The sequence below is a fragment of the Cynocephalus volans genome, chromosome 2 (assembly GCF_027409185.1).
Source record: "Cynocephalus volans isolate mCynVol1 chromosome 2, mCynVol1.pri, whole genome shotgun sequence".
In the NCBI taxonomy this organism is placed as follows: Eukaryota; Metazoa; Chordata; class Mammalia; order Dermoptera; family Cynocephalidae; genus Cynocephalus; species Cynocephalus volans.
This window is the reverse complement of record NC_084461.1, coordinates 197863952-197889411: the sequence shown is the minus strand read 5'-3', so window position 1 is coordinate 197889411 and position 25460 is coordinate 197863952. Positions and strand designations below refer to the sequence as shown.

The 25460-nt window shown below is 44.4% G+C and overlaps 2 protein-coding genes across 5 annotated transcripts in view; one reads left to right on the top strand and one right to left on the bottom strand.

Moving 5' to 3' along the window:
* Positions 1-11061, top strand: part of MYO1H (myosin IH) — a 39775-nt gene extending 28714 nt beyond the window's left edge. The window contains exons 19-31 of the mRNA XM_063086310.1: positions 127-240; positions 1720-1796; positions 3185-3253; positions 4550-4634; positions 5310-5469; positions 6067-6150; positions 6944-7037; positions 7246-7301; positions 8059-8194; positions 8566-8636; positions 8790-8887; positions 9992-10091; positions 11038-11061. Of these exons, the coding sequence (XP_062942380.1) occupies positions 127-240; positions 1720-1796; positions 3185-3253; positions 4550-4634; positions 5310-5469; positions 6067-6150; positions 6944-7037; positions 7246-7301; positions 8059-8194; positions 8566-8636; positions 8790-8887; positions 9992-10091; positions 11038-11061 (1168 nt within the window). The remainder of the gene's footprint in view (positions 1-126; positions 241-1719; positions 1797-3184; positions 3254-4549; positions 4635-5309; positions 5470-6066; positions 6151-6943; positions 7038-7245; positions 7302-8058; positions 8195-8565; positions 8637-8789; positions 8888-9991; positions 10092-11037) is intronic.
* KCTD10 (potassium channel tetramerization domain containing 10) overlaps positions 1-25460 on the bottom strand; it is a 40954-nt gene that overhangs the window by 1536 nt on the left and 13958 nt on the right. Inside the window, exons 3-7 of one of the 4 annotated variants that reach the window (XM_063086314.1) lie at positions 23506-23675; positions 20716-20805; positions 20355-20407; positions 18853-19048; positions 14537-14765 (exon numbers count right to left, since the gene is read on the bottom strand). In XM_063086314.1, coding sequence (XP_062942384.1) covers positions 14541-14765; positions 18853-19048; positions 20355-20407; positions 20716-20805; positions 23506-23675 — 734 coding nt within the window. In that variant the 3' untranslated portion in view covers positions 14537-14540. Of the gene's footprint in view, positions 1-11900; positions 14766-18852; positions 19049-20354; positions 20408-20715; positions 20806-23505; positions 23676-25460 lie in introns of those variants that run through there. The other 3 variants (XM_063086311.1, XM_063086312.1, XM_063086313.1) reach the window with 3 other exon arrangements.

Here is a 25460-nt window from a genome sequence, read left to right as displayed (position 1 = left end):
TCCTGTGATGAGACTACAGTGTACACTGACTGGCTGACATGCCACAGTGAAGCTAAGCAGACTGCTGGGCAGGTGTGGAGTAAGGGACGATGATGACTTCTAGATGTCCCTCTCCTCTCCCGGTAGGTACAAGTCCTTGTGCCCAGACACATGGCCGCACTGGCACGGGCCTCCAGCAGAGGGTGTAGAACGGCTGATCAACTACATCGGCTACAAACCCGAGGACTACAAGTTAGGAAAGTAAGTGACCAGGAAACTGCCAAGTGGTCTCTCCCCTCACAGTCAAAGTGTTTCCTACATTGATCCGCATCCGTCTAGAGCCCAGATACTCACTTTCTAGGGATTTATGTAGATTTACAAGCAGTTGCTTTCTTCCACCCAATTTAAATGCAGCTCTAAATGGTTAGAAGGGATATAGTGCTGCCTACCAGAGAAGAGAGTCCTGTGCTCTACACCTGACTCAGCAGATGAGCCTCTTATACCTAGATTCTTTCATTGTTCAAATGTATGCATGACCTACCTCCCAGAGGTGAAATCCTCCCAGAGAGTGATGTTCTAGAACTCCAGCTATCATTACTCTAGCGTTGTAGTTATCCATGGGCAGAGAATTTTTGTACCTGTTGAAAGCTTTCAGGCACAACTCAGTGGGATGAGTCAGGATGATCTGAGTCTGTTCTATTACTTGGTCAGGGTTAATTTGATTGCAAGGAACAGTGCCCAGGCACGAAGAGGATCCGTTCCCAGACCTCACAGCTTCCCTGCTTCGGGGATCTCTGCCTTTGAATCTATCAATAACTCCTAATTTCACACTTGTACATGGCCATCTGTGGCTACCCTGGCTGCTCTTCATCTTTAGGCTCCTATTCTGGGCCCTGTTCCAAGAATCAGTTGCTTATTCAATCTGCATCCTGGAGGGGAATCAGGCTCAGCACATGCTGAGGGAAGCAGGCCCTGGAGGTCAGCAGCAGAGGCATCTGTCTGTCCCTGTTCCATAAACTGGGATGGGGGAGTGGGATCAAATGACACAACACACTGCTGCCCCAGTGGCTGCCCTGGGAAGTTTCCCACAGAAGGTGGGTGTGTGGGTGGGGCAGGTCATCTGAAATCATATTTGTAATTTCTCTATGCTGGTTAATGGGATCTTCTTTTAAACTTAGATCCGTATTCTTTGTTATCACTCCTTAAAGCCCAGGAGCATAACTTGAAGCAACTTTGGGTTAGGATGGTATATTCATTTCCTAGGGCTGCATAGAAAACTACACAAACTGGCTGGCTTAGAACAATAGAAATTTATTCTCTCATAGGTCTGGAGGCCAGAAATCCAAAATCAAGGTGTTGGCAGGACCACACTCCCTCTGAAAGCTCTAAGGAAGGATTCTTCCCTGCCTCTTCCAGCTTCTGGTGGCTCCTGGAGTTCCTTGGCTTGTGGCCACATCACTCCAGTCTCTGCCTCTATCTTCCCATGTCCTCCTTCCTCTGCATTCTGCTGTGTATCCTTTTCTGTCTCTTATAAGGACACTGTCATTGGATTTAGGGCCCACCCTAATTCAGTCTGATCTCATCTCTATCTTTACCTTAATTACATCCACAACGACCCTATTTCCAAAGAAGATCAGGTACTCAGGGTCTAAGTGGACCTAATTTTTGGGGGCCACTATTCAAACCACCATAGATAGGAACTGACCAATTAATAATGAAAACATTTCTTTTCACTTCTAGAACAAAAATATTCATTCGTTTCCCCAGAACTCTGTTTGCTACCGAAGATGCCTTTGAATTTAGTAAACATCAATTAGGTATGATTTTTCTGCCCTGATTTCAACAGAATGTGAAATGAATAAGTTTAGCTTGGGGATAAATCTTAAACATGGGTACGTGATATCATGTTAGAAGAATTTACTCTGAAAACAAGGAACAAGATGTGTGATTATGATAAGATGCATATGAATTTTTTCCTTAACAAGTGTTTGCGGGGCAATCACAGATGCAGGCAGAAACATCAATTATAGTGCCATCTCAGTTCTAATTTGGATCAGACCTTGTTGTGTCATATTAGGATCTAACACTTTTAAGGGGTGTCTGTCTACTTTAAATTAAGGTTTTAGAAACTTCATTTGTATAAGTATCTGATATTGGACGATGTAGTTCAAAGCCTGTAGCCAGGGTGTTTCCTGTGAATGGTAAATGAGAAAGGTTAGATGGGGGGAAAATGCAATAAATAAAAAATCAAAACTACTGGGGGAGGGGACCTTCCCCCTTAAAATCTGAACTGGTCTGTCAAGAAAGACTATACTTGAGAAATTTGAGTGCTCATGTGCCAGGTGCACTCTTTATGCCACAATCTCATTTTATTCTCTCTCAGAACAAACCTATGGAGTAGGTATTATCATCTCCACTTTATATTCAGGGAAACTGAGGCACAGAGGTTGGTAACCGGAAGGCCACACAGCTAGTAAGCAGCAGAGCTGGCATTTGAACATGAATTTGTTTAGCTTCAAGGCCTGGGCTCGTAACCACTGAGAGTGATGGTCTCATTTTTTGACCTCTACAGCACTGGGTACCAAGTACTGGGGATATGGTTGAGGGGCAGGTACTGGCTTGGCTGGGCTGAGTCAGCATCTCTAGCCAGCTCCCAGGGGATGTGACACTGCTGGTCTGCAAGGACCTCCATGAGCTTGGCCTCTGGTGGGACCTCACTGTGTGGAGGGGGTGGTTGGAGGACGGAGAGGCTGCAGGGCGAGTGTGTGTTTTGTGGTCACTCAGACCTGGTCATACTCCTCCTTAGGAGCTGCAGCTACTAAGGACCAGCTCAGCAAGTGTCTTCACCATCACAGCCCACATGCCCATCTGTAAGATGTGCTGATGATGCCCGCCTTGTCGGGGGGGTGTGAGGATGAAATATAATGCCTGGCATGGAACCTGGTGCACTCACCACTGGGTCTGTTCCTTATTCTGGATGAGGAAAGAGAAAGGCAGAAAGGAAACTCCAGTTACTGGACAGCTTCTGGGGGCCAGGCTTAATGTAGCCCACCCACTCTCATTTCTGCCATGCCCAATTGGCTTTCTGTGTCATCCCTACACTGCAGGCCTTTGGGGCCACTTCTGACGTCCCCCCCTCTGGAGGTCACAACCACAAAGATGCACAAATGAAAGCCATTTACCAAAATTTTTGTTTTATTTTAAGTTGCGAGAATCCAAGCCACATACAAAGGCTGCCTAAGAAGGAGAGAATATGTGAAAAAAAGACAAGCAGGTAAGAATTAAACAGAAACTTGTCGGTTTGCGATGGTCTGTTGCTCACATCCCCTCAGCACCTGGGGGCACAGTCTCCTTTGCTGGTTCTCTCTGCCCATCCTTGAAACCTTGTGCAGGGCTGCCTTAGGGCCCAGTTCTGGGGCCTGTTCTCATTTTTACCTGTTTACCGGGGGACTATAACATAGTAGCCTGTATTTGTTCCATGGACATGTTTTATTTGATCCACAACATGTGCATATTCAGAGAATAATTCTTTAAAAAGGTTACGAATACAAGTACCCTTAAGCCCCTCCCTTTTGTCTCTCTCCAACTATGTTCTCAAACCACCTCTCCCTCCCCACTCCACACACGTACTTTGTGGAAGTAACCACTCTCTTGAATTTTGCATTTATCACTCCCTGGTTTCTTTACAATTTCGCCATCTATGGATGCATCACAAAGATACATATTTATAGTTTGGCATGTTTTGAACTTAAAATTATACTATTGGTATTTCTTGGCGACATTTTTGCACTTAAATTGTTTTGAAATCCGACCAGATGTGTTTAGATTTAGTTATTCATTCTCATAGCTGTATAGTATTCTACTATAAGTGATAGTAAATATTTCAGACTTGTGGGTCATCACAGATACTCAGCTTTTCAACTGTAGCACAAAAGTAACTTTAGACAATATGTAAATGAATGGGTACAGCTGTGTTACAATAAAGCTTTATTTAAATAAACAGGCAGCTGGCCTGTAGGCTGTATTTGCTGGCCCCTGAGTTGTTCTGTTGATGGACATTTGAGTTGCTTCCAACTGCTCATTTTTGTAATAGAAACAATGCTACTCTGAGGAATAAAAGCAAAGCATGTTAAAAATCGGAATAACTGAAAAAAATCTGGAAAGCTTTTAAAAATTGGGAGACAAGCCAGAATCTCATTTTTGTGTGTCCCTGTTTATGTAAACCAATTTTTAAATGTAGACAACTAAATCAAAGAAAACACTGGGTAGTGAGACTACTATCAAAAGTCCCACTCCTGTCCCTGAAAAAGACCTTGGGAAACTCTGACCCCATCACATAATTGTGGGGCTTCCCACAGCACCCTGTCTTGTCCTGTGTCCCTGGTTCAGTTGTCCATCTGAGCACCCCCAGGCAAGAACCGATGACAGTCATTTGACTTTCCATCTGTACTAGCGGAGTGCTGTGGTGGATGTCCAGATGTCTGTGGAGTGGATGAACACTTCTGGAAAAGCTTTTTGTATCTACATATGATTGTGCTCACCTTCTAATGCCAGCAGTGAACTCTTTCAGCCATTACATTGGAAGCCCACTGGCGTGGAGCCCTGGCTCGGAAGGAGATCGAAAGAAGAAAGTGGGCTGTGCAGATTATAAGAAAGTAAGTTCTTGGGTCCAACAGAGGAAAAAGGTCACTAAATGCTGGTGCACTGCAGAGGACCCTGGTGATGGATTTGATTGACTTTTTTGTGGTTTTTGGATTTGTGCAGAAAGGAGACCTTCCCTTCAGGATGCATTGGAAATGCAGTTCTATCCTTTTGCTCTGAGCTCCTGAATTTGATTGTGATCACAACTCAATACATTTGTAAATTCTCTTAAGCCTAGATCAAAAGACACAAAGTCAAATGCCTCCTGATGCCAGGCAGGTAAAGGGAGTGAGTCTTATGATTTTGGATAAGACAATAGGGTATAGTAGGGACTGCAGCAAACTGGAAAGCTCAGTATACTTCAAAGTGAACACAAACGACTCTGCTCTAGTAAACTGCTGCCATGGAGAAATGCCAGGCCAATACTGCCAGGTCGTTTGATTTTTCAAGGAAAGCTGAAATCCAGCTTTTATGTAATACCTCCCAGTTTTTTTTTACTGACAACTAATTTAAGCCACTCAAAACAAAGAGCAGTGTGGGTGAAGCAGAACATATCTTTAGGGCAGATTTGGCCTATGTGGTCATTTAACCTTACCATTTTGGCCTCCTCTGAATCAAGCAAATGAGGACAGAACATAAGTCTCAGTGATGAAATGGGCCAGAAACTAACAAAACACTTTCCTTTCTAGGTTCATCAAGGGATTCATCAATCGCAACAAACCCCTTTGTCCTGACAATGAGGAATTCATAGTGTTCGTGCGGAAGAATTACATCTTGAATCTTCGGTATCACGTTCCACAGAACGTCTTGGACAAGAGCTGGCTGAGGCCTCCTGGCATCTTGGAAAATGTAAGGACTAAACTGGGTCTCATGTTGCAAGTGACATGGATGCTGATGGAGCTTAACTTTTGTACTTCTTTGTTTTGCCTTCCTTCAGTTTGGAAGGGCTGCCTTAGCAAAGCACTTCCTTGCAAGGGTGCTGTACGAGAAATCGTGATAGCCTTACTAGCATTATAAAACCAATGGAGATCTGTTTAGATAGCACTTTTGAATAGTTTCTATCCTTGATAGAAGGGTTTGGTGACTGTGGCCTAGAACAGTGTTTCTCAAAAGGTATTCCAAGGACCCTGTGTGTATGGAACATAGAGCAGGGGCTACTCTAAAATTGAGCTCCACCTCAAACCCACTGAGTCAAAATCTCTGGGACTCTCATTATAACAAGCTCCTCAGGTGTCTCAAACGGATTCAAGTTTGAGAACCTCTAGTTAAGCAATAGCAAAAAGATAAAGCAAGATTGGAAGATCAGCTGCTTTGAATATAAAACATTATGATGTATTTTAAATCAAACTGAATTCAGCTGTGTTTTAAAAGCCTCTATTTTGGTCACCACAGCCCAAGACAAGTTGTGAGTGAGGCAGGTGGGAAAGATGTGTGTTCTCCACACAGGCATCAAATCTTCTCAGGAAAATGTGCACGAGGAACCTGGTGCGGAAGTACTGCCGTGGGATCCCAGTTGAGTGGAGAGCAATGGTAGGGGCATGTCAGCTGCAGAGCAACGGGATGGGGCGGGGGGGGGCGCCGAGGGCTGGTCCTGCAGTCAACTCCTAGTGTCAGAAGTCCCCATCCACCCTTTCACCTACAAGCCGAGGGTCATGACAGGCCCATGCCTTGTAGATGTGTGGAGGATAAATGCATGTAGACAACTTAGCACAGAGCACTTGATGAACACCAGCTATTTGTTGTAACAAACATGGCTCCTATTGTTACCATGGGAACATGATCCAGATTGCCCCCACACTGCAAAGAATGCAGGACCCCCTTCTGTTGGAGGTCTGGTTTTGTTCAGTTATCTGCAGGTCAGCAAATGTTTTCTGTAAAGGGCTAGAGAGTAAATATTTTAGGCTTTGAGGGCCATACAATCTCTGTTGCAATTACTCAACACTGCTACTATAGCACAAAAGCAGCCCTAGACAACATGTAAGTGAATGGCACTGCTGTGTTCCAAAGAAACTTACAAAAACAGATGGCAGGCCTGTGGGTTTGCTGATCTCTGATCTAGAAGAAACTGCACTCAAGTTCTGAAAACTCCACTTTCAGGAAGCCCATGCGAGTAAGGGGACCAGCAGAAGTGTCAACCCATCTCTACCAATCTAATTTTTAGGGCATTTTGGCCAAAGCCAGGAACGTGTTTTGACTTCTATGCAGAAGTGTTAACAGGCTCCTACAGCTTTTCCAGCAAAGTATGTGATACCATGGGTCTAAAACTTCTCTATCCCAATGAGCCCCACGGCTACCATTTTCATATTTTTAATAATGTTACCAGATGCAGCAAAAGATGGTTACAAGTGAAATATTCAGGGGGAAGAAAGAAGGCTATGCAGAAAGTTTAAATCAACCCTTTGCCAACAGTCGAATAGGTAAGTACATTTTCCCATCTATGTACTCTGTTTCCCAATTCTAAAAAAAAAGCCAAAGGAAGATGCTCGACTCCGTAGCACTTCCTGACAGCTATTTCCCCAGCTGAAATCACTGCACAGAAGGACATAACAAAACCAGCAGGTACCTGTGACTTTTGCACAGGAGTGGTAATCAGGATGATTCACGGTGTTCTGGTTCCCTCCCTAGATGAAGGAGACATTAATCCCAAAGTGCTTCAACTAATTAGCAATGAGAAAATCCAGGTAAGGCAATGTGTGTCCTCAGCCTCAAACAGGATTCTCTGATTAAGTCTGAGAACAGGGTCTGTTTTCTCTATAAAGAGCGTCTGCCTGGAAGCACTATAAATAGAGGGGTGCGGCTGGGTTGGCCAGGGCTCCTGTTGCTGTTCTTATGGTCCTTCTCTGTCATCCTAGAAACTCAGTTTTCTCTTGGCACTGAAATGTGGCCCTGAGCTTAATCATGACACATCCCCCCATTAGTAAGAGGCAGTATGGCCGCCTGCCTGGGTGGTGAACTGGCTTAACTTAGTAGCTGTGAGATCCTGGGCAGGTTACTTCAGCTCTTGGTACCTCTGATCTTCTGTGAGTGTGGATAGTGGGGTTACTGAGAGGATGAATGAGTCGATGGGTGTGAAGTGCTTAGGTCACTGCCTGGCATGTAGCAGCAGGTGAACATTTGCCTTTACATGTGCCCAGGTGGCTGCTTTCCTTTTGGTTCCTTGGAGAATAGAAGGCTGCGTGGCTGGACTGGATTACCCTCTGGCTGTGAGGGTTTTCAAGCCCACAGTGTTTTCATCTCTGCTGACCCCTCAGAGCAGACCTGTGAGGCAGAGCAATCATAGCTTTGACTGCTTCAGTGGGCAACTCAGTAAGGCAGAGCTGGGAATCAAGATCACGCAGAGAACCAGGGCACAGAAAAAAGTCTGTTTGCGCAAAATCTATTTGAGCCTGAGTGTTTCAAGTAACCTTCCCCTCATGGTGATGGTAACCTCCTTTGCAGTATGGTATCCCTGTCATTAAATATGACAGGAAAGGCTTCAAGGCACGGCAGCGGCAACTCATTCTTACTCAAAAAGCAGCTTATGTTGTGGAACTTGCCAAAATCAAGCAGAAAATAGAATACTCAGCACTCAAAGGTAAGAAGTGGGCAACCTTAAGACAACTCACTGAGTTGAGTCAGCTACTGGGCATACCAGTAATGAAGCACCCTCATATGGGCGCCACAAGTACAAGGTACCCAGAAAGCTGGGAACTGCCAGGCCTGGCCTGTGCCTCTTATTATGACATAAATATCAACAGCACCCGCTTCACTCAGGTGTCCAGGTTGGACAATAGTCACTTTCCACAATGATCTTTTACTCAGATCCCTCTGAAGTATACCCTTCATCCTCCTGGGCCCAGCCAGGAGGAAAAGAGCTTGGGGTTCGGGAACACCTGGGCACATCTTTTTTCTGTGTTTATGTCAAGCTGTCCAGTTCCTGGCCCCTAACTCTGGATCTGTCTTAAGGTATCTCCACTAGCAATCTGACTGATGGAATCTTAGTCATTCATGTTTCACCAGAAGACAACAAGCAAAAGGTAATTGAAGGCCGCCAGTCACGGCTAAAAGAGGGAAGCAATACACTGATAAAGTGTTAAGCTGACCACTGGGAAACCATGGTATTTGAGTGTGTGTTTTTTCTCTTAAGCCACTAATACCGAACCGGCCATCTTGTCTCCTCTTCACCTCAGGGGGATGCCATCTTACAGTGTGAACACATATTTGAAGCGGTTACTAAGCTCGTCATGCTGGTTAAGAAGGAGAACATCGTAAATGTTGTTCAAGGAAGGTGGGTGGCATCATCTTTAGCTGAGGAAGTAATTCAATGTTAAATTATTAACAGATCAAGAAAGAGGCAAATGTTATTTCACCCATGCCTGCCTCCTCCCCCCAAAACAAGCAAGTACCATCTACCAGAAAGGTGTGGGAAAGAAGCCTCTAGTGGGGCTACCCTTGCCCTCTCGTGTAAAGAATCTTTTTGTCCTCACCCCTGTGATCTCGGGCTCCAGAGAAATGAAGTCAATGACCCCACGAAGCAAGAGTCTTCCTGAACAGTTTTCAGAGGAGGTGCTTATGTTCCAGAGGGAAGTCATCACCATGTAAAAGGTGAACCCCTGGGCCAGAGCAGGTTACAGCCACACCTATACAGTGGATGCCTGTTGGGACGGGTGCTTGAGCACACTTGGCTGCAGCTTCGCAGGCTGCTTAGATTAGGCAATGCGCTAAAATTTCTTAGGATGTAAAAGAAAAATACCTAGCACACAGACTATGATACTTGGGTTTAATTCTCTCAACAACTCTTAAGCAGTGCCCTATTTTCTATTTCACGGGCAGGAGAAGTGGAGCACGAGGTTAATCAGCATGCCTGATATCGCATAGCTGGTGCTTGATGGTGCTCGGATTCCCGAGGCCCACGCTTCATTCCCAGACCTTATCACGTACAGCTGCTTCAGCACTCCCACAGCCCCCGTGAAGGCAGGCTGCTCCTGGAGAGTACTATTTCTTTTTCCCTAGACTTTCGCTGCTCCACGTTTTCACAACCTGATGAGCAAACTCACAGTTAGAAAAGGGAGAGGGTTGAATCCTTCAAAAGCGTTTTCTATTCTGCTGCACCTCTGAGGGAATACTTAGCCCACAATAAGAGTTTCAACATGTAGGTGGCTCTCATACATTAAATTGGCCCTTTGAAGAATTGAATTGCTAAATTGACTTGAGAATAACTATAGAGACATGCCAGTTGCAGAAATGGTTTTCTTTTGATTGCTCAAATATGCAATAAAACGGGAATTGGATCTTGAAACTAGTGAAGTTTCATAAGTAAATTTCTGTTGCAGATTAAAGGATAAGGGAAGCAAATAAAATGTCAGTAATTTGTCACTCTGTGTATTTTAAGTTTACAGTTTTATAGTAGTCCTGGAAAAGAAGGCACAATAGTTTTTGACACTGGACCAGAAGAACAAGTCTATAAAGATAAAAATGGACAGTTAACAGTGGTGAGTGGCTGTGTTTGGGGAGGGAGGTTAGCAATTTTAGATGAGAATACAAGTTAAAATTCTACCAATTTCAACTGAGTGATTAAAGGAATAAATACTAAATGAAAAGGGAAGAAAGTTTATCACACTTAGTTGTCAATGAACCAGAAGCGGACATTAATGTCAAAGTCTAACTTTTCACTGGATGGTGAAGGCCTTATGCCTTTAGACGCTGGCACTCAAACTTGTCTCCACATTGCAATCAATGTGCTTGTGTCCCCCGCCGCCCAGGCTGTGATTTAATTGGTTGAGGGGGGTGGCCCGGGCCTGGGAATGTAAGAGATCCCCAAGTCTCATTTGAGCACTCAGGTGCTTGGTCCTCCCTCACTCGGCTGCAGGTCCCCATAGTCCTTGCTGGCAAGTAGTACAGCTTGTTTTGATCCAATGTTGCTGAGAAGTGACATGTTAAAAGCAGATGGGGCTGAATCTTTTAAATGTATTTTATACCAAGTATTATTATTTGATACAAAGTACTCCAAAAATGGTCTATCAACACAGAATGTCCCATACACATTTAAATTTACAAATATTTACCTATAAAATCATTTTGTGGATGTAAATAGTACCCACAACATAATTTTATAACATAATTGCCCCTAAACACTATTAACTCTTTCACAGACAAGTTAAAATAAGGATCATTTTGAATGTAAACTATAAGGTGATTTTCCACTTTACATGCTGTCTTAAAACTTATACCAAGTCTTCCTCCCTGACTGGCTCAGGCTGAAAACGTCAACAGGCCTAAGTGAGCCAATTGTAGATCTCTTTTCTCATGGGAGGCAGGGCTGGCTCCTCACAGGTCATCCACACCCACCTGGACGATGCTGATGGTGAGGTGCTAACTGCTTCCTTCCAAGTGTGGGGAGCTGTGAGGTCTCTAAATCTAAGTGTGACTCTCTCCCAGGTGTCGGTCCGGAGGAAGTCCTGATAGAGAATTACGTCTACCATCATCATTTTTGTTCCAACTGAGGATAGAACTGGGAATGTGATCCAGTTAGCTACATCTCCAAGGAAACATTCTAGGGAAAGGATTGCGTTGGAAGAAACGGAGTGGCATGTTCAACCAAAGCCTGCCTGACCCCAGCTTCTTAGCTGCCCTTTGGCACTATGTTACAATGCCTTCTGGGAGCTAACCTCAAGTCACCCAAGGAGTGGTTTTAAACACCCCTCATAGGACCTACACTTGATGGGCACTTCGACGTGTCATTATAGGGCAGGCAAAGGATTCTTTACTTTTGTCAAACTGCCCGAGACACAATGAAATACTATGTACAGTTAGTAAGTAAATGAAATTTCATAGCAATGCAAAGCTTGAATTTTGCTTTAAATAAATGGAACTTAGGGGAGAACTGCCCAGTTAGCTCAGCTGGTTAGAGCACGGTGTTGATAACACCAAGGTCAATGGTTCAAATCCCCACACCGGCCAGCCACCCCCTAAAAAATGTGGCAAGGAATTGCGTTGTTTCTGATAGGCTCTTTAAGGTCCCAGATGGTGAGGTGAGTCCCCTCACCACTCAATCAATATTAAGTGACCAGTAACACCAGCTGATTCATCCTGCTTTTTCACAAGCCAGGCAGCATTTCCACCCAAGACTTCCTTTCAGTGTTTCAATTCAAACACTACAGAAAAATGACTCATCTTTTCCTTCCACCCTGAGCAACTCTGAGGTGGTAAAGCAGAATGTAGAGCTCTGCCTTGCTCTCTTTGCTGTAAACTGCATTTCAGTGGCTCCACTGTGCTGAAAAGACCCAGAAAACAGATCTAAATAGAAGCATTATATAACTTTTATTTTACATATGTGCACAAATGCTTGTACAACATACAGTGACTACTTCCAAAACTTACAGCATTTTTTCATAGCACAGTTAATGACACACTTAGGTCCTGAATGGTTGCTGTATAGGGGACTGGGGTACCCGCACGGTGATCAGCCAGCTAATCCACCACAGGAGGGAGGGAAGAGGACATGCCAGGAATTGTCTCAGGCATAGGCCCCCTAGTCACCACAATCAGATGATTTAGTAAAAAATAAAATAAAAACAAGACTGAACTTGATCACAACAGACCAAAAGCTGTTCCAACTTTTAAAACTGTAAGCTATTACAATGCAATAAAACCCTACTCTTTACCAAATCTTAGGCCACTGTTTTACTTGGATAGTTCTTAAATATAAATATTGGCTTCTCCCCTTAGTGCTAGCATAAGAAAAATCCGTTCCTTGTAGAGAATACTCTAACAGAGTTTGGACCAGCGGGCACTGTCTGTCAGCTCATGCAGCTTAACAGTCTCACTCACCGTGGAATGTTTTACAAACCTGTTCATATCCAGGGAGGCAAAGACTCAAAACTGCAGGTACAAAGTTGGAGGAAAAGGAAAGGTAGAGTGAGCTGCCAGAAGCATTAGGTCATAAGTATAGAAGCCAAAACAAATCAGACTGTTCCACGAACTTATTCTTCACACAAACATTTAAAAAACAGCATTTATACAATGGCTTTTCCATTCCTACAGAAAAACAAACTGACATTCACTTCAACTTTCTAAAAAAGTTCAACCCAAATGGCAGGGTTGGTGTTTAAAACTTAAACAGTATAAAATATTTACAAAATATTATTTTGTAAGTCCCCTTTCCTTAGTACTTAATAAAAATCCAAATGGTCTAATATAAAAGTTTCCCACTCAACAGTTTAAAAAGCGTCTATCCAATACATGATTTTTAGGCTAGGTTCAGTCATGATTGTTTTAAAGTTTTATTGTAGGCTTTGCTGCTGGATACAAAAGAAAAAGGCATACAACTGTCACAGGTAGAGCAGTACGTACAAAGTCTAAGCTGTAAAAACCGTTTCAAAATATAAACTTGTTTTTTGGAATACATGTGTCGAAGGCTGCCCGTATTAATACCTTTGGTATAAAACAGTAACAATTCCCTTAATAAGCAGACAAAACTAATCCATTAGCTGACATTCACGTCTCCTTGTAACTACTCTACCTAGTCTAGTCTCAACCACCCATATCAGTCACAACTCACTTCTGTTCCTTTGCAGGCACAGAGAACACTAGGAGGTAGGTAACCAACAACGTCCATCCTACAAGAGCACCACACAGAGAGCCGGGCTCCAGAGAGGGCCACCTGTGCCCCACAAGCACACATTCCTGCCAACAGTCATACACATCCCTTAAACAAACATAACACAGACTGGACCCAAAGGTATCTGCACACCTTTCAACCTGTTCATTGATGGCCACTCTCTACTGCATAGAAATCGGAGGCAAAGATAAGAAGGGGATCTCTGGGAGATGGTTGTGTTTACAGCAGGGAAGCTGCCCTGAGATGGGCAACCTCCCCTGGGGCTGGTAGTGTGAGTGGTGTCCCTGCCTGGATGCCAGGCTGGGAGGACAAAGAGTCTGGGGCCACATTTAATTTCTAAGCAAAGGGCAGGGCATCTACTTGCTAGAGCCCAACTTAATGGGGAAGAAGGCCAAAGAGGAAGGAGTGCGGCCCTTGGAGCGACGGTTTGTGAGCTATGCCTACCACAGGGTCAGATGCCCTTCCTGGAATGGAGTAGGTCAACGAGGAGAACAACTGAAGAGGCAGGAGTTGGGGAAGGGAAACAGCAACAGAGCTGAACATTCGGTGACAGGGAAAGCTCTACTCCTACTCAGACCGGGGGGGGTCCCAGCAAGCACCAGACCAAAGATCAGCCACAGCAGCAAAAGGCTTGCCCCTTAAACAAAGCTAACGTGCAGCCAAAGCTACACTAGTGACAACAATTTAGAGGCACAGAGATAATGACAGTCACATTTCCACTGCTCCAAGCTGCAACTATTTATCAGTAAGCTCTAAGCACAAAACCACATTGTGGAATGGACATCTAGCAACGCAGTGGAGACTGTGCCCAGTCAAAACGCATGGGAAGCAGAAGCCAGTCTGCTGGGGCTGGAGGGTTATGAAATAGGTAGCTTGCAGACACCTCTGGTGGCTGCCAATGCCAGAACCCCTCTCAGAATTGTCAAACTGAACCCTAATGGAGTTGTCACCCAAGAAGCCCAAATAGGTAGTCAACACCCACAAAAATAAATATTGAAAACAAAAGTCCTCACATATACTTCACATCATTCATACTTTTCCTCTGAGAACCAAGAAAGCCTGGCTCCAAAGATTCCTGGATTCTCACAAAAAGTACAGACTTTAGACACAGCTTGTTCGGCAATAAGGGGCATACACCTGGGTGAAGACAATCAGGTCACCTTGTCAAGAAATATCAAAACAATAATCTGGCTTGTTACAAAAGTATCTTCAGGCTCCAGGGGAGGTGGAAGGTGCCCAGGAGCCTGCACGGAATCTGAGTGTGGCACGGCGGGGAGGGGGAGGGGGAGGGGTGGAAGAGGGCAGTTGTCCCCTTGCCTGCTCACTGGTGGAGGTGGGTGCGATCGTCCGGGCGCTTGATGTGGATCCGCCGCACACGCTCGATCCGCTCCCGCTCCCGCTCCTCATCCTCATCCAGGTGATGGGATCGCCCGGCTGCCCCACCTGTGGCCTCTAGGAGTGCATTGTCAGGTCCCCGGCCATCCTGGGCCTCATACAGCAAAATATTCAGGGTCTCCTCATAAATCCGGGCTTCAGGGAACTCAACCTGTGTCCCACAAAATACAAGGCAGGTAACTTATCATAACATACACACAGTCCTCCACATCTACCGCACCAGTACATCCATCTGTACTTCTAGGCAAATAGGGCTATCAGGCTAAATCAGGCCCCTTAGGAAAGGATATTAAAGAATATCATCATTGTTTTTAAATCAGTTGTTATGTTCAATGGGCAACATTTACACAAGGGGCTGAATTCACAAGAGACAGAGGGGACACAGTGAAACAGGTCTCCCTGTCCTCCCTGCCCCCCAGTTTCCCTTCCTGAAGGCAACATGTCATTCTAAACCCCAACCGAGACTCCCTGCATGTAAACATGTATATGTACACATGTATATTCACACATTGTAAAAAACACAAAAGGTAGCCCACCACGCGCTTTTCTGTACCTTCCTCTTATCTCTATTTTAACCTGAAGATCATTCCACATTGGGGAACTATAAAGAATAGAAAAATGCAACTAACCAGTTCACTGTCATGGACATTATGTCATTTCCAATATGTTGCTACTAACAGAGCTGCAATCTCACATACAAGTCCTTCCACACCTCAAAGCAGTCTTTAAAGTAGCATTCTTTTTGAACAGGGACCATCTAGGGACACTCATGAAATAGACACAATCCCTGCTGCTTGGCAAAGTGCTGTGTTTGCTTGTTACCCTTCAGGGCTAAAGCACCACGAACAGGAAAAGGGCCACACAAATAGACACTTGACTGACTGACTGACTAGACTTTGCTCCCAAGAGCAGGATTCTGAGGTGCCAGTTTCGTGAGAAATGATGTAAAAGCACAATCCCCCTGGTGCTTCTCACCAAAGCTACAAAACCAGGAGAGGGTGCATGCAGCAGCTAAGTGAGGACTCTGAGAAATAAACAGTGGCAGGCGGATTGGGGAAAAAGACCAGAATTTGAAGTAAAACCAAACCAGTAGTGAGTTTACTGCTTTTCCCCCACCAGCATCAATGTAGCCTGAGCTCAACGCAGCCTGAAACCCCAAAATGGGCACCAGGATAGAGAGTGCTCCAGAAGGTCTCCAGCGGCCAGAGGAGCCAATAGAATCTAACACGCAGAGAGTGGAGGGAAATTCCTATTTTTCCTCTATTTTCTTGTACCTGAGCCCCGAGCAACTTCCTGACAGCAGAGGCTTCGGCCACAAACAGAGACTGCTGCAGTCAAAACCCAGAACCTTACTTTCTGATTAGAAGAGCTGTGGTCTCAACAGGATGGGGTGAATCCCTGCTGCCTTTTTTCTCTGTCTCAATGCTGGTTGGCCCCAGATATAAGCAGTCACAGGAAGTGGGTGTCAGAGTGGGGTAACTAAAGCCCCAGCTTTCTGGCCAGACAACTGAAAAAGGGGAGTCCCAGGGAAGCAAAAAGTATTGAGGGGATTGCGAAGGAAGGGGAGCTTGAGAAAGTAGCCTCTGAGGTTGTGCACAAATTCCTGAAAACTCTCCTCCAACTGCAGATCTGCCCCAAAACAGCACACACAAGACTGTAAGAACTGAACAATGGGACAGGCACTGCCGAGGACAGACTGTCCACAGCGTGGCACACAGATGGGACACATCTAAAGGCTTTGAAAACAGAACTGTCATTGGAACTATAACCCACAGAAGGCTGGGTGGAACTCATGGCCTGAACCCAACTTGGTCAATTGCCTGTTACAACAAAAATGCCAACATTCTCTCTAGTATTTAAACACGACCTAGAGTTCTTTAACTTAATATTCAAAAGTCTAGGATACAATTCAAAATTTCTCAGCGCAGGAAGAACCAGAAACATCTCAACTCTAGGGGGAAAAGATAGATAACAGTGCCAAGATGACACAAGATGTTGGAATTATCTTGCAAAGACTGGGAAGCAGCTATTAAAAATGTTCCGACAAGTAAGGGCAAATGCTCTTAGAGCAAGTGGAAGCATAGAAAGTTTCAGCAGGAAGACAGAAAAAAGAACCAAATGAAAATTCTTGAACAGAAAATTACAATAACCAAAACAAACACACAAAAACAAAAAACCCAACTCACTGGATGGGTTCAATAACAGTGGAGATGAGGGAACAGAGTCAGTAAAAGTAATACAATCTGAACAGCAAAAAGTAAAAAGACCAATAAAGGTCAGAATTCTGCACTTAATTATCACCTAATCCTCAGCAAATCAGAATTAAGAACCAAACAACGCATGTATTACACACCTGCCTAAACTTTAATTTCAGCAAGCCACACCCTTTCCAAATTAACCACCAGAGACAGTTAAATGATGATGAAAAGAATTAGTAAAGCACTTGGAGTGTTGTGCCAAGGAAGATACCAACTATGCAAAAAAAAAAAAAAATCAACAAAACCCCCCAAATGGAACATCTGTACAGTTACTTGAGACAAAACATAGGCCCAAACGACAGCTCCCAGAGGTTTGGGCTGAATGAAGGAGGAACCTGTTTCTGTAGGAACAGCTGTCCCTGACACAGCTCCAGGAAGGCCAGTCACACGCTTCTCCTGGAGAAAGGAAGACGCCCTTAGCGATGGGCTGGCAGAGCAAAAGGAGCCCTGGCCTCTCATCCTGGCTCTGCCACTAACCAGCTCCACAAACACTAATCCAGGCTCATTCCCAGCCTGCTAATTTATAAGTAGTTGAGATCAGGACACATGGTCTCTAAATCCCTTTGCCCCCTATTAAGCTCTAAAAATGAAAAGTCTTAATATTTTAAAGCTTAATCAATGTGATTATACCCAAGGGCAGAGGCAACCCATATATATTAAAAAAAACCAACAATGACAAAATAGGAATCTAGATATAGGAGGAATTCATAGTCCCCCAAAAAAGTTCAAAGGAGAAAAAATGCAGTATGTATCTTGCTAATGTAGCAAGGGGAGCAGACCATTCTGGTCCCCCTGCTATCTTTGAAAGAAAAAAGATCCTCATTGTTTTTCCCTACTTGGCTACCTTAAAAACAATATACAGTTGACCCCTGACCCACACCCTGCACAGACAAAAATCTGCATATAACACTCGGCCCTACAGAACCTGCATATATGAAAAGTATGCTCTCTGGATTTGGAGGGATCAGCCCTCCGTATACACAAGTTCTGCTGGCTGTATTTAATGAAAATAATCTGCATGTAAGGGACCCCACAGTTCAAACCTGTGTTGATCAAGGGTTTGCTGAATACGTATGAATAAAATATGGTGACAAATTAATCCTGCATGTGTTGGAGAGGGGTAGTAGACACAGACTGAGCAAGAATGGCTATAAGTCGATGGCCATTGAAGCTGGGTGAGGAGTACATGGGAGATCACTGTACTACTTTAATTCTGGATATGATTTAAATTTTCAATAAGTTAAAATAATAAAAGACTCTGGTTTCTAATTTGTAATTTAATTTGAGGCCAGCTCCAGAATCCCACAGAACTATGTGTCTCCTAAAGCTGTAGGGATGATGATAAACTGAGCAAGTGATCTATGAACTATATAAAGGTGACCAGAGGCATGACAATCTGCCTGTGGCAGACCTACTGCATGTCACTGGTAATCAGATTTCCCTTAGATAGGTTGAGAAGGGAATGGCAGAGGGTGTAGTGGGAAGGAGTGCAGAAGGGAGGCAAGGAAGTAGTAGGTCATGACTAGAAAGCCAGGGTTGAGATCTCCAAAGGTAGCACTGTTCCTCTGGTGCCTGAGACAGAATGGGGCCATGCTGGTGGGAAACTATGGTGCATGGAGGAGGGCAAGTAGCAGCACAGTGGCAGATCATGACAACAGATGGAGAAAATGCTGGTAGTGGGTACACACGGGGATAAGGATAAGTCCAAATCCATATCTATAGCAAAAGAACTTGTGTGCAGCATGACTGTCTACTTGCTGAGCATCAGAATGGAAATGCCATTCTGTTTCTCTAAGACCTACATTTGGATCTTTCCAGGGCCCTAAAGATAACAAATATTTTAACACTAAGCAACCACAAGGCAAGGAAAGCATTTTTTAAAAACTTCCCCTCTTTAAGTTGCTTTTGTACAAGTGAAAGAAGTTGTTCAAATACATATTTAATAATAGCCACTAAGAACTGTCCCCTCAAAGCCCTTACCTTGGTCTGTTTCTTCTCAGTGGCATAGACGATGGAGGTACAACAGACTTCAGCAATCTTGCGGCCCTGACCATAAAAGGACCAGCAGCAGATTTCATCCCCAATGACATCCTTTATGAATAGGACCCTTCCATTAAAGCGCAGGGAGAGCTTATCAAACAGTTCAATGTTTTTCAACATATTGTCATCAGAATTGCTGTAAAAGAGCATTTGATAAGGTGACCACAAGCTGGTAGGAACTGCCACCACTGGTTGAGCATTTCCACATGCACGGCTCTACTGGATCCATTATTTCCACTATCTCGTTTCAATCTCACACTACTCCCATGGGAAAGGCACTACAATTCCCATTGCACAAAGAAGGAAGGTGAGGGTTGGAGAAATTAGGTAACTGACTGAAGCCAAAAACTAATACATGGCAGAGCCAAAACTCAAAAGACAGCTCTGGCCCCTAAGCCTATGTTCCTACCCCGTGTGCTCAAGTGCCTGTTCTGCAACTGCCAGAGAGAGAATGCTGAACACGTGGGGCCTCTGGGTACAGGGACCAGGTGGCAAAGTGAACCCCACTGAGCCACACAAGGAGCAGAATGGCACTTCCCAAGAGATTTTTTATCCTAGGTCTTTTTAAGGGTCTTGAGTAACCTTATTAAATCCCCTCCCCCCTCAAATCCCTCAAGTTCCAGATTTAGAGCCACATGTTCCCAAGAGCCAAAAGGCATTCTAGAAACCTGCATATATTACTGCTGGGAATGTAAAATGGTGCAGCCACTTTAAAAAGCAGTTAGGCAAGTCCTCAAATGACTAAAGCGAGTTACCACATGACCCAGCAATTCCACTCCTACCCAAGAAAAATGAAAACATGTCCATACAAAAACTTGTAGGTGAATGTTCATAGCAGCATTATACACTATAGCCAAAAAGTGGAAACAACCCAAAGGTCCAACAAATGATGAATGGGTAAACTGTGGCATATCCATATAATGGAATATTATTCTGCCATAAAAGGTACTGATTCACACTACAACATGGATAAACCTTGAAAACATTATGCTAAGTGAAGGAAGCCAGTCACAAAGGCAATGTATTATATAATTCCATTCATATGAAATGTCCAGAATAGGCAACTACATAGAGACAGAAATTAGTTTAGTCACTGCCCAGGGTTGGAGGAAGAATGATTGGTGAGAAACATGGAGTGACTGGTAATGGGTAGAGCTTTACTTTTGGGGGTGATGAAAATGTTCTAAAATTAGACAGTGTTAATCGTTGCACAACTTTGTGAATATTCTACTAAAAACCACCTACCTGTATACTTTAAAAAGGTGAATTTTATGGCATGTGTGAATTATATGTAAAAGTTATATCTATCCATCCGTCCATCTATCTATCTGGCATTCCAGAGGGGTCATCCTCATCTGAAGGGAACAAGAGGAGTCGAGCCTAGCTGGTATGTGTGGAGGTTTTCCTAGCAAGTGCAGATGTCTTTTCAGGCTGACTCTTACCTGGTATATGAGTATTTGTTGTTACTTCTGTTGTAGAGCAACTTCACAGCTGGCTATAGGTTGTTTTAAAAAAGGAAGAAAAGAGTTACTTGGCATGCAGGTGCAATGAATGAATCACTGGCTTCCCACAGGGCTGGGGCCGTGCCATGAGGCAGAAGAGGCAGACAAGCATTGCTTTGCTGGCTGGAGAGGGAGACTGCAGGACCCAAACGCAGGGGACACAGATGAGCCCAGTTTCCCATTCTTAACTTCTCAAGCCTTGCTCAGGCAATTATGCATGTTTTTATTTCAAAAGTTATTCACAAGAATCTCCATCCTTTCTGGTAGCAAAAGAAATCCCATGCGAGTGCCTCCAACATACCTTATTTGAAGTTGCTATAAGTTTTTGTTCTTCCTTGGATGAGGTGATGACAGGAACCTTGCAGAAAGGCTCATAAGTATCTTTGTTCTGCTGGAACAAAACATATTTTCAGCCTAAGAGGCCTGCCCAGCATTGGAATTTTTAAGCTGGCCTGCCGGGCAAAGACAGACTGGGGCGAGGGGAGATGGGGCAGTCATGGCTGGGAAGAGAGGACAATTCTTACCGCCAACGAATTAGGATGGAGGAAGACAAGGAGTTGAATCTTCCAGTAAGTCTGCTCTTTGGCTAGGGCTATCATATGCCAGGATGCTTAGTAAATACAAACAATGATGACATAATTTCCACAGGGCAGGAAACCATTCAAAAATAAACCCACAACATGGCAGATGAAACATGATTTAATCAAAAGTTCCTAAAACCCCACTATAATGACTGCAGAGGAATAAAAAGGTATAATTCCATAAGAAGGAAAAGAATGGGAGGAGTGAGGTCAGCAAGCTAGACATGTCAAAAATTAGAGACTGGGAAGCAGATTATAGATAAGTGATAAACCAGGAAATGGAGAAAGCTGAAATGCAAGTCAGCAGGTGGGAAAGAATCCTGGAGATTCTTCAGAGAACTGCTCTGAGGGCTGGCAGGCACAGGCAAGAGCAGAGGATTGCTCACTAGTTGGAAGCAGCACTGGTGAGACCCCTAGATCAATCCCCTTCCTCATCCTGTCAGAAGAAAGGTCCACATTCCTGGAGCAGTTTGCACAGTAGAGGACAGGGCTGAGTTGCTGTCCTGAATACAAGAGGATTAAGCAAACATCTACATACTAAATGGCAAGCACCCCCAGCCCTTTCCCCTGCTAGATCCCAGAAGACAGCCAGTCAGGCTTATACCCACCATGTAGGAGGAGGGTAGAGGATTTCTCTATGGGGAAATGATCTGCTCAAAAAAAAAGGCTTACAGATTCTGACATTTGGGGTTTCCACTGAAAAAGTCACTCTTCTCATCCCACAATGAAGCCCACTGGACAACAGGACTGCCTACACACGTACAGCTTTTCAGAGTCTTACTCTTTCAACAGACAGCCAAGGATTATCAGATTGTATGTGGAAAGCCTCTCAAACGTGAGACCAAAACAAAAACGAAGACAGCAAAAGAGAAGGAGTCAGATGATAAAGGGAACAAAAACAAAACTTCAAATAGTATCATCAGACAGATGAGAGCAGAGACGGCATCCTCTGAAACAAATCAGCATTCTATATAAAACAGAGCATTCAGAGAACAAGAAAAGCCTCTTACAATTTAGAAATATGATAGCAGAAATGAAAAATCCAATAGAAGGGTTTAAAAGATAAAATTGAAAAAAAAACTCTGAGAAAGTAAAACAGAAAGATAAAAGAGACAAACTAGAAGAAAAGAATTAGGAGGTCAGTCCCAGAAGTTTAACATCAGAATAACAGAAGCTACAGAAACAGAACCCAGAGGGCATGTCTCCAAAACAGAGATGAAACAGAGAATCTCTAATTTGTCTGAACATACCAATATAGGACTGACCCGGCTGTCTGACAATTTGGGGCTAAATTAGGGATATGTACTTAGAAAAACACACAAACAAAATGATGAGGCAATCAGTAACTCTGGAGAATTTGAAGTTATGCAGGAAAGAAAACAGTTGTTGTATACTCTGTGGTTCAACTGTTAACAATATTTTCATATCATAATGTAAATTGTGAATACTGACTTATCTAAGACTGAGAAGAACTATACTGGGAGAACGAGAGAAGGAATGTGTATGTGTGAGTTTGGTGGTGGTTGGCGGTGGTGGTAGTGCACAAGCTAAATTCTAACTTTCTGTAGTAATGTCAGTATATAATGTCAAGAAGTCAATAAATAGTACATGCAAGTTACATGGCAATATGAAAGTAAATGGAAAAAATTGCTGAAAGAATTAAAAGAGGTACCTCGAGAATAAGAGTGGGAGGGGGTATAGTAGTGTTTTTGACATCAACCTTGCAGTACTATTTGATTTCTTACATGATATACGTGCATTACTTAAAATAAACATAAAAATGAAGTAATAATAAAGTCAATGCTGCAACATTCAGTGGGGTTTACAATGAGTTCATGGACTCTCGGGTAGAGGTGGTGTGTGCCAACAACCATCCCTGGAGGAGCTAGGCATCATGGGTTCTACTCCAGGGTAGGGCCAGCCGCAGATATGTGGCTCAGGGTAAGCACAAACAAAAGCTTCATGTACGCAGATCGTATTCCTGTGACTATGCAAACGGGCACTTCTGATTCTCTGCCATGCTGGACTTTGCTTGAAATAAAAGGCTGCTGGCTCTGTCTAGAAGCATTTTGGTTTTGTGAGATTTTACCATCACTAGACTTGACCCCAACAGTCCTGCCCCAGCTGAGGAGTGAGAGGTGTCTGTCTATAGAGATCATGCTGGGCTCCAATAATGACTTGTGGGGCCAGAATAAGTACCAAGATGGGTCCAGAAAACTGATCAAGTTTTACACCTTGTGGTTCACTGCAAAGGGTTGTAATATACACATGAGAGGACCCAACACCACAGGGACTAAAGTAAGTCAGAGAGTAGTTAGGTGGCCTGTGCATTACAGGGAAGCCTCTCAGGGGTCACTCTTACCAAAGGGGAGAGGCTCCAGCGTTAACTCATGAACTCTCATAACATTTCAGTGAGAGGGGAACTGCCTCCATTTTGCAGAGAGGGAAAGGAGGAAGGCAGGTAGGCCTGGCGCCTCCCCACCCATATGGGAAGAAAGGGGGATGCCTACTTGTAGGGCCGCCTGGCACTCTTCCACCAGGCCCTGGACCAGATAGTACTTGGCTTCTGCTAGCAGCTCCTCAATCTCCCGGCGGCTCTCAGGCAAGGAAACTGCCCCGTCTCGAAGGTAGTTGAGTATCGTACCAAAGTGCTTCCCACACCGGTCAATGAGGATCCAGCCTGCAGGAGGAGGAGCGGGGAGGAGCGGCTAGTTACATGGGTAGTCCTCTTGTGGGAAGTGTTGACCAGAACTGTGGTGTCTCTTGGCTCCCTCTACCTCCCTGAGGAGGGCAGGCCCACAGAGTTGGGGCCCCACCTGCCTACCTACCGACAAAGGCTGACTAGCTCTTTGCCCAGGCAGTACTGCCACAGCCTCTGGGACCTGCTGGCAGGACACAACCACTGGCCTTAGGCTCTGCTGGATGCCTCAAGTACCCTCAAATATCCCTTAGACAAGAACATCCCAAGAAGGGCCTATGTACCACACCTGGATAAAATGGGTCCAAATGACCACATCCCAACAATAAGGGAAAGGCTTCTTGGGTAAAAAAAAAATCTCTGCTTCCTCTTTCTACAAAGCTTTGCTCAGACTCTCAAGTAACAGAGCCATTTCTAAGGAAGCACAAGCCTTGCCCCCGCAGAGTGCAACCTCTGCCTCCTGAGGGTGACCCACAGACACTCACAAGCCCCACCACAGGAAGTCCTGTTCATAACTTCCCACAACAAACACTTATTGACTAGTGACAGGAACCAGACGTAAAACGGTGAATGAGGCAAACCCTGCCCTTAAGCAGCTCAATCAACATGGGGAGATGGAACTTGCTTTTATTGGATATTATGCAAAAATGTCCCAAACTCTGAGAACCAAATGCAGTGAAAAATTCTTGGGGGTGGCCAGGAGGACTACCCCCTCTGCCTGTCAATGTCCTTTTTAATCTTGTCACTGGCCTGATATTCCTCTACTAGCGATCCTAAGCGTTTTCAAAACTCCTCTACCAAAATACAAATGTCCCTGGGAGTGGTAATCGGAGGAGCAGACAGTACTGCAGCCTGGGAAAAGGAGGAGGTACAGAAAACAGAGGTAGGAATGGAGCAAAGACCAACTATGTCTCAATAAAAAGTGTGAAGCACCAAAATAAAAATAAATAAATAAATAAATAAGCATGAAGCACTAAAAAGCCAAACCAATGAGATGGTGAAGTCCTGGCCTCCCCAAGCAGCAGGGCAACCTCAGGCAAGGGGCTTTACCAAGTCTCCTGCCCCACATTACAGGCGATAAGACCAATGCACAGGGCAGGTAAGAGGCTTAAACAGGAATCGGTCATTTTATGCCTCCACTTTCCTTCCCCATTTAGGAGAAGGAGCCAGTGTTTCTACTCCTGACAACACTGTGCCCTGCCCTGAGACCTTCTCAGACCCTTGGGACCTGGATCACCAGCAGAGGCCAACTAAAGTCCAGAGACACACATGCATCTTTTTCATGCTCCAGAGTCACAAATCCACCTGCCTCCCTCTATCCCTTGTTACCCCAATCCAGCCCCTGCCAAGTGCCTTCTTGTGGTTTTAGTGCACTATGTGATATTTTTTGCCACAATCACCAGGAGAGTTTGATAACAAGGCCATTTCAATGTTCCCCTCCTGAAACTACTCAGCCTAAAGTTCCTAGGCCTTTTGTTAAAGGGCTGGTCTCCACCCTCCAGAGCCTTCCACTTCATCCTTCCACACTTATGATTTCCTGAGTACAGTGGAAGAATAAACCCAATGGGGGCAAACACAATGCAAATGTGTAGCCTGGAGTCGTCCCCTGGTTTTGAGGAAGGAAGAGGCCTTCACAGGCATGGTAAATCACATCACCGTGACAGTGAGCTCCACGGTTTTCTCAGCTCACTTTTTTCTACATTTGAGACAACAAAATATGGACTTGGTCTCTTATGCAATTCAGATGCCTACAGGGGCCAGCAGACA